The sequence below is a fragment of the Myxine glutinosa genome, chromosome 4, assembly GCF_964187855.1.
Source record: "Myxine glutinosa chromosome 4, kmMyxGlut1.1, whole genome shotgun sequence".
Classification (NCBI taxonomy): domain Eukaryota; kingdom Metazoa; phylum Chordata; class Myxini; order Myxiniformes; family Myxinidae; genus Myxine; species Myxine glutinosa.
In genome coordinates, this window is record NC_136264.1 from 56,279,040 (window position 1) to 56,291,349 (window position 12,310).

At 44.6% G+C, this 12,310-nt stretch overlaps 1 protein-coding gene across 6 annotated transcripts in view; it reads right to left on the reverse strand.

The window, feature by feature from the left end:
* Nucleotides 1–12,310, reverse strand: part of LOC137424664 (uncharacterized) — a 140,223-nt gene that overhangs the window by 16,916 nt on the left and 110,997 nt on the right. For all 6 annotated transcript variants that reach the window (XM_068112359.2, XM_068112360.2, XM_068112358.2 and 3 more), the window contains 2 exons: nucleotides 8,919–9,016; nucleotides 4,295–4,476 (listed from right to left, as the gene is read on the reverse strand). In XM_068112359.2, the coding sequence (XP_067968460.2) occupies nucleotides 4,295–4,476; nucleotides 8,919–9,016 (280 nt within the window). The remainder of the gene's footprint in view (nucleotides 1–4,294; nucleotides 4,477–8,918; nucleotides 9,017–12,310) is intronic.

Sequence of the window (12,310 nt, forward strand, 5' to 3'; positions counted from 1 at the left end):
ACCATGATTGCTGGTTTTCCTTTTTAGATGCTGTTTGAGATCGATTTCGATTAAACTCAGATTGGAAAACATTGTTGTATAATCTCATTTTTACAACACTTAATCGAAATCTTCTCCTGACATCGTTCTGAATCGAGATGATGCCCATGCTCCTGCAACTACCCATCATCTGCCATAGGGGAGATCCTCAAGCGGCGGATGCGCCGAGCCAGCTCAAGCATTGGCCGGGCTTGCTGGCGGGCTGTCTGCAGACTCATGCCGACATCACAGATGAGCTGAGGCGAGCTGTTCTCTATTCCCATGTGACTCACATCGTCCAAGATTATATTTCTCATTGCGCAACATGCGACGACGCAATAGAGGAGCTACGCACTATCAACATCAAGCCACGGAGCATCATCTAGACTCGCTACCAGCCTGCCATGAGGAGACAGGATGCATCGGAACCCCTCAAGCATGTTGTTCAGGAACTACGTCGCCTGAGCAAGGAATGCTCTCCCGAGGTCCGAACGCCGGACCAAGTGTGTGACGATCTCCTGCGAGACGCATTCGTTTCTGGTATTTACTCCCCATCAATATGGCAGCATTTGCTGGAGTCATCGACTCTGACTCTCAAGGAGGCTTACGATCTGGCTCTCGTACTCCAACAAGCCCAAACGCAATCGGAAGCGTACGGACGCATTTACGTCACGGCTGGTCTCACTTGGGAGAGACGCCTTGAGAACGATGCTAGTGTGGAGCGCTCTGTTGCTGAAATTCCGTTGGAGTCGATGGAAGCCCTCGGAGCCGAAGGTACGAGTCTGGCTGCGGCTGCCTCGGTCGGGGGTAACGCTAAATGCTTCTTCTGTGGGAATCATCCTAGATCTGCGTGCCCGGCACGAGATGCGACATGCCACGCGTGTGCTCACGACACCCATGTCTGCCGCGCCTCACGAGGCCGGCCTACCCGACTGAGACTGGCCGGAATCACTTATATGCGTGAGCCGCAATCTGCACCCATCGAGGGCCCGACTCTGCGAGGCCGGCATATCCGACCGACGCTGGCCGGAATCGCTTCAAAGCTCGAGGCTCGACCGGCATCCCTAGAGGTCCCGACACTGCCCGGACCGCACGGCTTGGCCAGCGCCGTCGTTCCATTACTGATTGACGGACAGGCAGCGAACGCCCTTCTTGACACGGGAGCGACTGAAAGCAACGTTGATATGAGCCTCGTCCGACGGCACGGATGGCCGATTCTGGGGACATCGCGCAGGATCTTCATGGCCTCACAGGCACTCTGGATGCGCACTAAGGGGGAATGTCGCATCAAGCTCGTGATTAATGGCACGATGTACACGGATGTCCGACTAACGGTCTTGCCTACCTTATGTGTGAAGGTTTTGTTGGGACACGATTTTCTCCATCGACATGGTCGGTTGGAAATGAAGTTCGGTGGGGATACTACCCTCTCTGTCCGTGCGTTGGCGGGAATGGCTATCGAACCGTTGACGCTATTTCCGAATCTAACTCCTGACTGCGCCCCGGTCGCTATCAAATCGAGACGCTATTCCTGAGCTGATGCGCAATTTATCGCTGAAGAGCCTAGCCGCCTCCTGAAAGAAGGAATAATCGAGCACGGCCGATCGCCTTGGTGTGCCCAAGCCCAAGTGCTGGTTCAACACGTTGGCCAGGTAGCCCAACACGCGGTGCACAGTACCTTTGATTTGCGTAGCACAAATTGTCTGATCTGTATCTGTGAGGCCGACCGGATCTACTTGGGATTAGCATCGGGCCAGCGGCTGTCTCAAATCACACGTTTGCCCTACGGCGTCACCAACGCAGTTGCACGCTTTCAGAGGGCGATCGATGACGTCATCGCCGGAGTTTCGTTTATCTGGAGTATAGTTTTCATCTATCTTGGTAACCCAACGGTTGGTGGACGTAATCAAGCTGATCTATCAAGCTCAATGCGTGAGTATCATGACGCTACTTTGCGGCGCATTCTACAGGCCGCGCGCCGGTGCAGCCTAGCCATCAACGAGGACACATACCATTACTCTGCTAGAACGAATGTACTTTCGGGGTACACTGTGATCCAGGGGACGATAACTCTGGACACGGAGCGTCTGAAGCCCTTGCTAGACACGGCGACACCACTCGACCGTGCGCCCTTGAACAGAGATCTCGGTTCGTTTGCAAATCATTCGCGCTGGGTCCGAGACTCCTAGACGCCCAGTTCGCTTGTTGACTGCAAAACATTCCCTCTGACCGAGGCAGCGAAGGTCGCCCTATCTAGGCTGAAGGTACACATAGCTCCATCAGCAGCGCGACTGCTGGTCATACATACATACTGGTCATACAGAGCGCGACTGCAATCTCGGTGGAGGGGGTGGATGAGAACATCCTCTCTGTTTTGTCAATAGGGGTATCCGTCCAGGACATCGCGGCGACCCTAATGCAGGGGGGGCTGCCGGACGGGTGTGAGTCCACGGCGTCAGTGCATCACCTCGTGCCGTGCGGGGATCCGGCTTGGTCTGAGCCCAACACGGGGGATCTGGCTATGGGGATTCCGCTGGCTATCGCACCCCCTCGCTCGCCCGATCGGATCGGTATAGCTGTGCCGCCTCCATCACCCGAGATGGGTGGCTTCCCTGCGGAGGACGATTTAGGTTCTGCTGTTGAGCGCCCCAATGTGTCTTCTCACCTTCTAAGGGATCATGACCGGCGCCCTTGCGCTGTCACACAGCTGACACGTGTCATCACATGCCGTGTGTGACCCGTCCGGGGTTATTACCGATCAACAGAGCGTTGTGTTACTGGACGAGACGCGTCATGCCCATATGCGTGTTCGAGACAAACGGAGGCCTCGTGGGGCCTTCACTTATCGCCCGGTGTGGGGGACCCCCACTGCGGACGTGACGATATGGGCCGCGTGTGCGGGCATCACCGTAGGCGAAGTTCTCCGTGATCTTCATGAATCGCCACGTTGCATGAGTGCGATGCAATTGACCCACTTTGTGCGTAGCCGAGACTTGTCCTATTCCGTGGAGGACGTCCGTCGTTTGTGTCGAGCGTGGCCTGGTCGCGAGGAGCTGCGACCGCTCGCCTACAAGCCAGAAACGGTGGCTCTGACTTTAATTCGAGCTCGTCGGCCGTGGGAGGTATTAGCTATGGGCTCCGAAGGGCTTTTGCCAGCGTTTGGCTCGCATCGTTACTCTCTCTCACTCGATGTGTGCTCCCGTTTCCGTGTTACAACATGGACCCCGGGACAGTTGTTCGCTGTATGCGGCTCCTGCTTGTTTGGTTGCGATTGTGCATCACTACCAGTGATTGGTTATTGCGAACGATCCGCTGTCGGCATCGCACGGGTGGTGGGCCGACATGGGTCTCTCGGCTCTCCGAACCTGGGCCTGCTTCCCACAAACGAGCCGTGCGTCCGTGTAATGACGATCCGTTCTTCGCCAAGGTACAAATTGTTCGGCCTAGCTACTGTGCCCATTTACCCCAGTGTAAAACTACTGCGACAATGCATCATCTCAAGCCTTGCGGGGAATTCGATGAATCCGGTTTCAGTCAGAAGTCCCGCAGAAGAAGTGGAGGTTCCGTCAACGGGGTCTCCGTCTTCTCCTGAGACGTTCAATCCGGGCGGCTTTGTATGCTGTCAGAATTGATTGCTAACCAGACTATGGGTATGCGGCGGAATGGCAGTAACCCCTTATTCGGGATCGATGATGCGCCGAGCGTTTTGGCTGGCAGTAACATCCTTTCAGATGTCTTTCGATTCTCCGCATTTCGATATACTCATTTGCTGTTTATTGTTATGTGTCTACTGTTCAATGGCTTGCTCGCAAAGTTTTATACGCGGGGAGAATGTGGTGATATTGTCACCGAAGTTATAACCCTGGTGTTATTCTATTTACTGTCCACTACGCGGCTCCTATAAGAGTTTGCCCGTTTAGCGCAGAAGGCAGTTCTGCGACATGTAATCCTATGGCATCTCCGTGCCTCAGTAGAATGGTAAGGGTTCTGCATTGTGCGCTGCTTGCTTGCTTGCTTGAATATATATCACCCGTATGCACCTGTAGTGTTACTAATACCATGATTGCTGGTTTTCCTTTTTAGATGCTGTTCGAGATCGATTTCGATTAAACTCAGATTGGGAGACATTGTTGTATACTCTCATTTTACAACATGGCCATCCGTCACCCAGGGGTCTTAACCCCGGGGATGCGATAGTATGTATATATGTATGTATGTATGTATGTATGTATGTATGTATGTATGTATGTATGTATGTATGTATTGCAAAACTCACTTGCTCCAATTTGTTCACTGATGGCTCATTCAGCAATACAAAAGGCTGAGGGGTATTGGGTCCTTCATCTTCCCCCACTCCACCTTCCTCCTCTTCCTCCTCTTCTTCCTCTTCTTCGTCTTCTTCCTCATCTTCCTCCTCCTCTTGTTCAACCTCATCCATCTTCTTTTCATTTTTCTCACCTGTGCAAAATATCAATATTTTAGCAAAATATCCACTCCTTCCAAAAAAGCTCCATCCTCAAGCTCCAAAAAGCTCCAAAAGACACTTTAATGCAATTTGCTTTTGGTTCATTTTTGCAAACCTTTGAAAAGTGTTTGGCATGTAGTTCACATTCTTTTCATACATATCTTTTGAGCTTGACGCTTTGTAGCAAGATCAAAAAAACGGCTCATGTCACTTTGCTTTGTGATTTGTAAACACATGCCTTGAGAGAGGGCAGGGAGAGAGAGGGGAGAGAAAGAGAGAGAGAGAGAGAGAGAGAGAGAGAGAGAGAGAGAGAGAGAAGGGGGGGGGTGGGGGGGGGGGGGTGGGGAGAGGACTTTTTTTTTTTTTTTTACAATTACCAATAATCCATCTCTGGAAATTTTATGTGAAATATGCACTTCAGGGGTTATCCTGTCCAAATTGTAAGGTGTACAAAGTATGCAAATGAAAGTGATATTTGGTGAAGAATTTTTTTATTTCTCCCGAACATCCATTACGAGGAAGATTATTTTCAGTTGGTTAGTAAAGCATTTTGTTTATTATACATAGATGATTATTGAATACCACATACCTTGTTAAATGCAATAGTTTGAAGAATTACTCCACAAATGAGGATTACATATGTCCTGACATTCCAACAAGTTAAATTTTTGAATCCGTCAGTATAGTTGTAATCTATATAATAATAGCGTAAGGACTCGACTTTGTTATCCCTTTTACGCCGCACCCAGTGACCCGATGCCCACGGCACTAATGGATTTATGATCTACGAACCGCACTCTTTGTTTATCACGTACAGCCATACTCGAAAAATCTGAATTAGCCGACGTTGGGGCCCAAAAGCATCCGATTAACTGCCGATATGACGCCATCTTACGACGCCATCGTATTGGCGTCTGCTGGGCGAAGGCGAAGCAAGCCGTTCGCTGATTGGACAGGCGAAGGCGAAAGCAAGCCGTCCACTAAGTGGACAATCCAGAGCATGCATTTGTGCCGGTGTCGGCGATCGTTGTTCATATACGCACTCTTCATTCTCATCTTTCTTCCTAACTCTTACTCGGACAAGCAATCCCCCTATGCCATCCATAATGGTACACTCTATCCATACACCACATCCTCCCTTCCGTGGATGTTCCACGGGTTTCGGCTCATAAAGAATATTTGTGAAAATATTAAATTTGCATTTAAAACACCAGTTATGTCCCTGTGACTCCCACACTGTTCATACCCACCTCCCCTCTCGTCCATCACCCCTGTAAAACTAAGTGTAGAGCTTAACTGATTTATTTAATTAGTAACACTGAAAAACAGCATGTATGCAAAATTAGGTGGAGATTAGCCCATCCATTTTTATTTCTCCATGATTTTCAGACATACATACAGTAGCCTGCAAAAGTATTCACCCCCCTCCAAAGTTTTCATATGTTGATACCACCTGAGCTTATTTCATGATGCTTTCAAATCAAGCTTAATATATAGAGTCTTCACAAACTACTCTAAAGTGATAAAGCTAAAAAATGCAGATAAAATGTGAATAAGTTTGATTAACAGAGAAAATCAGATGATTCTCAGTTGCATAAGCATTCAAACCCTTTGCCTAATTATTAAACGAAAATCACTTCAGGAGCAAATTATTTGTTTGAAAGGTTACAAAATAAGTGTAATAGGTCTCACCTGTATGTAGTTAGTGTTCTAACTGAAAAATTAAGCTCCCCACTTATGTAAGGAGCTTTAAGGTGCAACTCACTGGGTCACCAACGAGGCAAACATGAAGACCAATGAGCTTTCCAAATAATTCAGACATAAATTGGTGGAGAAGCACCATTCAGGAGAGGGTTATAAGAAGATTTCAAAGTCATTCATTATCCGTTTGACGATGGTGAAATCCATCATTAAGAAGTGGAAGACGTATCACACCACACAGACTCTATCCATATCAGGTCATCCCTCCAAACTCAGCAGCCAAGCAAGCACTAAACTGGTTCAGGATGTCACTGTAAATCCAACAAGAGCTTTGAAAGATCTGCAAGGCTCCATGTCCGAGATGGGGGTCAGTGTTCAGTAATCAACAATATCCCGTTTCCTTCACAAAGCTGCCCTCCATGATCAGGTGGCAAAAAGAAGCCATTACTGAAAAAAACGCATCCAAAAGCTCGTATGTAGTTTGCGAAAAAGCATCTTAATGATACTTAATAATACGTGAAGAAATGTGGAGAAGCGTTTTGTGGTCAGGTAAGACAAAAATGGAAATGTTTGGTCTAAATTCAAAGCGTTAAGTCTGGCACAAGCCTAACACTGCACATCACCCAGTCAACACCATCCCTACTGTCAAGCATGGTGATGGCAGCATCATGTTATGGGGTTGCTTTTCATCAGCAGGGACTGGCAAGCTTGTCATGATATAAGGGACAATGGATGGTGCAAAGTACAGGAAAATCCTCGATGAAAACCTGCTTGAGTCAGCCATGAATCTGAAAATGGAAAATCTACAAAGCTAAAGCCACACTGGAGTGGCTGAATAAGAATAAAATAAATGTTCTCGAGTGGCCCAGTCAAAGTCCTGACTTGAATCCAATTTAATATTTATGGCAAGAGTTGAAGATTGCAGTCCATGGCCAATCCCCATCAAACTTGGAAGAACGAGAGCAATTTTCGTAATTCATATAAATGTGGCATTATTGGAAGGGGTGAATACTTTTGCAGGCTACTGCACATACATTACACAAGCATAACATATGATTTCCTTTTTTTATTCTCTTTTTGATAGTCATGGCTTATGGACAAGCTATAACACAGAATGTATGAGGATGTAACATAACAAAAAGAACAGCAGAAAAAGGGGAAATGCCAACAGCAGGGCAGATGGAGAAAATAGACTGAGATGGAAAAATTGATGAGGGGCAAGGGAGAACGCAAGGAGTTGACAAGATGGAAAATAGTAGGATGCAGTGCCGTACGATGTGGTGTTGGTGTAGCCTTGTTTTTGATCATAGGATATGGTGTCGGTGCAGCATAGGCATGTTGACAAAGTGGCTTCATCCTGCATCGAAGTTCCATGTTAAGATTTATTGGCATCATACAGAAGTAGTCACAAAGCTCACCACGACCAACAGAGGAAATTTGTGATTGAACACAAATACAAAGACGAAATTTGTATTTGTGTTCAGCAGAACTGCATCTTTACTTCATGCAATGTGAAGACAGCACTTGGGTATTTTCCATTAAGGTCATAGAAAAGGATGACGATGGGAAAATCCTACAATGGAAGCTATTTTCATGGCCTGAAAGTATTTACCGACATAGACTGATATTGCCCTGCTTAGCTCACATGTGATCACACTAACCGTGCTTGCAAGCTTCTTGCTACCCAGCAGACTTCTGCAAAAAATACCTCGTAAAAAAAATATCTACATAGAAATTTGCCTAATTGTGGTAATGAGGTGTAGTGCTGGCCGTACTCTCCACCTGGATGAATGGGTTAACAAACAAACCTGCACATCTCAGAATAGCAGCCCAATTTCACATAAATGTGGCATGCATTTCTGATGACGAAAATACAGAAACCTGAATGTAGGTCGTTTACAAAAATATGGATTTCCGTACACATACAGAAGATTTTTCATCCATGCAACTTGCTCCAACAAACGAAAATTGAAAAACTAGAACATTCTATTTTATTTCTCAAAATATGTATACATTTTATGAAAGTACAAGGCATTTTCACCCATCGCTCTGCTGACGGTTTTAATCAAAAGACATGTTGTATTTCACAAACATTCTGCTCCATTCACCATCATTTGTCTGAGGTCATTTTCCATCTGCTTGGAAGTCAGATAACACCACCTTCATCAACAATCTTTGCTGATTTTATTTCAAATCACTTTTGCTTCGCTGTGAAGATCAGTGTTGGATGCTTTGGTTTCAACCTCTGCTTAAAATTAGTGAAATGAAACATTGAAAATTTCGTATTCCCATTTGGATTTCAACATCACCGTAATGCATATTGGTAAGCCGTTTAAACAATATAGGAAGATGATGATTTGTAATACCAGCTACCACTGGGGACGCTATACGATACACATCTACATAGAGAGAATTGGAGTCTTCCCCCCACCATGAACCCCCTACCCCAGATATGCTACCCAGGTAGAAACCATACTTGGGGTACCCTTAGGTACCACGCAAATTTTGGTTGGATTTGGTTCAGTAGTTTTCTAGTTTTTGAGGAATATATAAACAAACAACAAACAAACAAATATCCAAATTCACTTTAATGGTATAGATTAATGTTTTAATTTTCTCTCAAAACATGTTTACCTTTTTATGAAAGTATTAATGCTTTGAAGATGCTTAAATCCTTTGAAGGTATTCAGACAACTAAAGTGTCTGTTGTGTCTTCTTGCAAGTATGCACCCACCTGTCCTATCAAGCTGCACTGGAGCTTCATTTTCCCCAGCATGTTCAAACTCTAAGCCCTCTTGATGTTGGCTGGCTACTCCATAATGTTTTCGCTCTCTGCCAAAGACAAAAACGATTAAAACCCCATCATTGCACCTCAGTTTCAGTTCAAATACAGCAAAATCTTGAGATACCTGCCAACTTTTCGTATTTTAGCAGATTCAGTCTGCTTTATCAACTACTACAGGGTGAGTCAAAAGTAGCGCCCGATTTCTGTTTATATATATATATATTTCTGTCAGTTGATTGTTTGTTTGCCATTTGTATTACAGTGTACAAGAAGGTAGAAATAAATGAATGACATGTTTATCTAACCATTTATTCGGGGGAAACTTATTACGGAAAATTATTACGGGGGAAACCCTTAGCTACATTCGTGGCCGTTTTCGGACGACCGGACTTCTTTGCAGTGGCTACCGACCCTGTTGCTTCAAATTTCTCGACAATCAATCGTATGTTTCTTCCCTGGGGTGGGTTAATATCGAATTCCTGTGCCAAACGGCGTGCCGCCATCGTTGGTTGTTCATTACATTTGTAGTAATGTTTCACGGCCGCAATGCGTTGATTCATTGAAAGGTAATTCATGGTTCAATTTGGTGCAACTTCAGTAACTTTCCAAACTCTCAGCAATAACCTGCAAAACAAAAATAAAAATAAATAAACTAAGAAAATTAATAATCTGCAAGACAATTATTAACAACATGACACCCCAGAAAGAATCTGACAGCCGAAAAAACAGAAATCGGGCGCTACTTTTGACTCACACTGTATATATTGATCCGATATGTTAATAAATCCAAATTTGTTTTCAAGTTAGAGTACTAGAGTGTTTTAGGCAACAAAAAAAAAATTGAATATATATATATATTTTAATAGCTCTATAGTGCCTGGCCTTTGTAGCTATGTGAAAGGTAATATTAAATCATCTCCTCCCAAAAAAAGACAAAAATTGTGTGTGTAATATTTTCCTTAGTGGGTGCAGGGAAGTGTTTTAGACACCCACAAAAAAACCCAAATTGATTTCTTCAAAATGCCAACAGGAATAGAACATCACCAGACAATGCCTGATACTCCTGCTAGTAATCTTATAAGTAAGTCATTTTGTGTGTCGCTGTGATTGTCTGTGTGTCTGTGTCTGTGTGTGTGTGTGTGTGTGTGTGTGTGTGTGTGTGTGTGTGTGTAAATCACACCCAAACTACTGGGCCAATTCCCAATCCCAAACAATCACACCCAAACAATGGCCTTAAAACGATCATTCATTCATTAGTGTGAACCTCACCTGTGATCACAGGCATGATTAGTTCAAAAATAAGGACAGGAGTGACGGTAACGGTGTTGTTCAAATTCACGCAACTGGTACTCTCCATATTTTGAATTCTTCGGATTGCGGTGGGTCACGAAAGTGCCTGAAATTTGTCATACTTCTCAAATCATTCACGTCAAAATTTCCCACGGATAGGTGCATTATCACTTCAAATATAGGCGTCGTCATGGAGATAGTTGCAGCATTGTTCGTTGGATTGTTTCTAAACTTTCCCATCTGTGCATAAAACAGCACATTACAACTCAAACTATCACTCTGCTCAAATCCTTACGTTCCCATCACTTTATGGGCAGCTTTATTTTAATGTCAGGATTCAAGATCAGAAATTGTAACGCTGACATTTGATACTTTGAAGGGCTTTCCATTTGGTACAGATGGAAATGGTTTTCCGCAATTCGATCTGCCGTTCTCCAACAGCAATACCTATTCCATAAACCTCCAAATGCGTTTTCCTTTCATCTAACATGAATTGTTTCAATCCACAGCTATATCTATTGGCATCCACATTACATTGCTTTTGTTCTTACTGATACACTCATTGCCTTCAAATAACTCAGCAACATGCTTTGCTCATTACTTTCTTCTTTGCTCGATATGAAGCCACATTTGTCCTTTTTTGGAATAGCGTTAGAACGTGGCATTTCTATTTCTGGTGTTATTGTGCTGCACCAACAGATTTACAGCGCTGTTACACCAGGTAATCAACCTAATTTGCATCCATAGTTAATTACAAATTAAATGGAGTACAAACCTCAATAACACATAGAACAGAAGGCTGTACTGGCTGAATTACTACAGCGGGTGAAAATACCATCTGGTGTCTAAATCACTGGAGTAATGGATGTCCAAATTCCTCCACGAGGCTTGTGGGGTCAAACATGAATAATCACACAAGGGTCGGGGGCTGTAGGTCGCAAGTTGAAACCTGAAAATGTGGTTGAAAAAAAAAAAACAGTTTCTTTTCGAACTTGGGGAACTGCTATTTCGACACAGCATATTTGACAGCTCACAACATGCCAGACCATGTGTAAAAAGTTTACCTCTCAAAATCAGGACAGTTATTTCATACACTGAGGTCAAAGTATGTCATGTAAAGCCAAAAGGTGCTATTTTTAGCCTTGATGCTAAAAATAGCCTGCCAACTTCACCTGCCAACTTCATGGTGCTGTATTTTCCCTATGAATTGGATTTGGGCCTCAGATCATGGACCTTCTTTGGTACTAGTGGCCAAACGATTTGAAGGCTTTGAGTGGTGCATATTGGGTCCTGGGGCCAGGTAGTAAGCCAGGTGGAACAAAGCTGTACATTTGCCAGGAAGGCTGTGTCATGTGCTCTGATGAAATATGCCCAGATAACAGGCCTTTATCTACTATTGCACAGTGAACCAGTAGGTTTGATCGTTTCACAATCTTGGAAGATGTACTGCCTTAATTTACTAACCTGTTGTCAATGCCTCAGCTCACATTTAAGGTGTTGTTTGTTGTTTTATGAGATACTCTCATGTAGTATCCACCTTCTTGCAGATTCTGCACACTGCAGGAGGGACATCAACTCAGACATAAAGGCTCGATCGTGAACGTAATTTTCCATGGGCTTTATTTGGGATGAAGTGGCATCTGCAGAACGAGAAGAATATTTAACTGACCCCTCAAATTCCGAGGTGAGCAAGAGCTTCCTCTTCAGGCGCTCTCACTAAGTTTGATGAAATGCTCATCGTTTCTAAAATACGCAATTTGGTGTCTGTCTGTATGACTGATACATTCGGTCCTTACTTGTCCAATCTCAACCAAACTTTACAGGAGGACTAAGGGTCACACGATGGAGGTTATAGCAACTTAATTACCTTCCCACCACTTTAAGGTTGGGCAAAATCCGTGTTGAGGTGTATAGCCGTGTTAAGATAGCTCATCGTGGCATTTTTCCAAGGCCACTCATAATAACAAAAGTAATAACAACACGATGATAATATCATAATATTAATCTATATATTCAAGTAGTGGCAGTTCTCTGTCCGTCTGTTTTTCTCT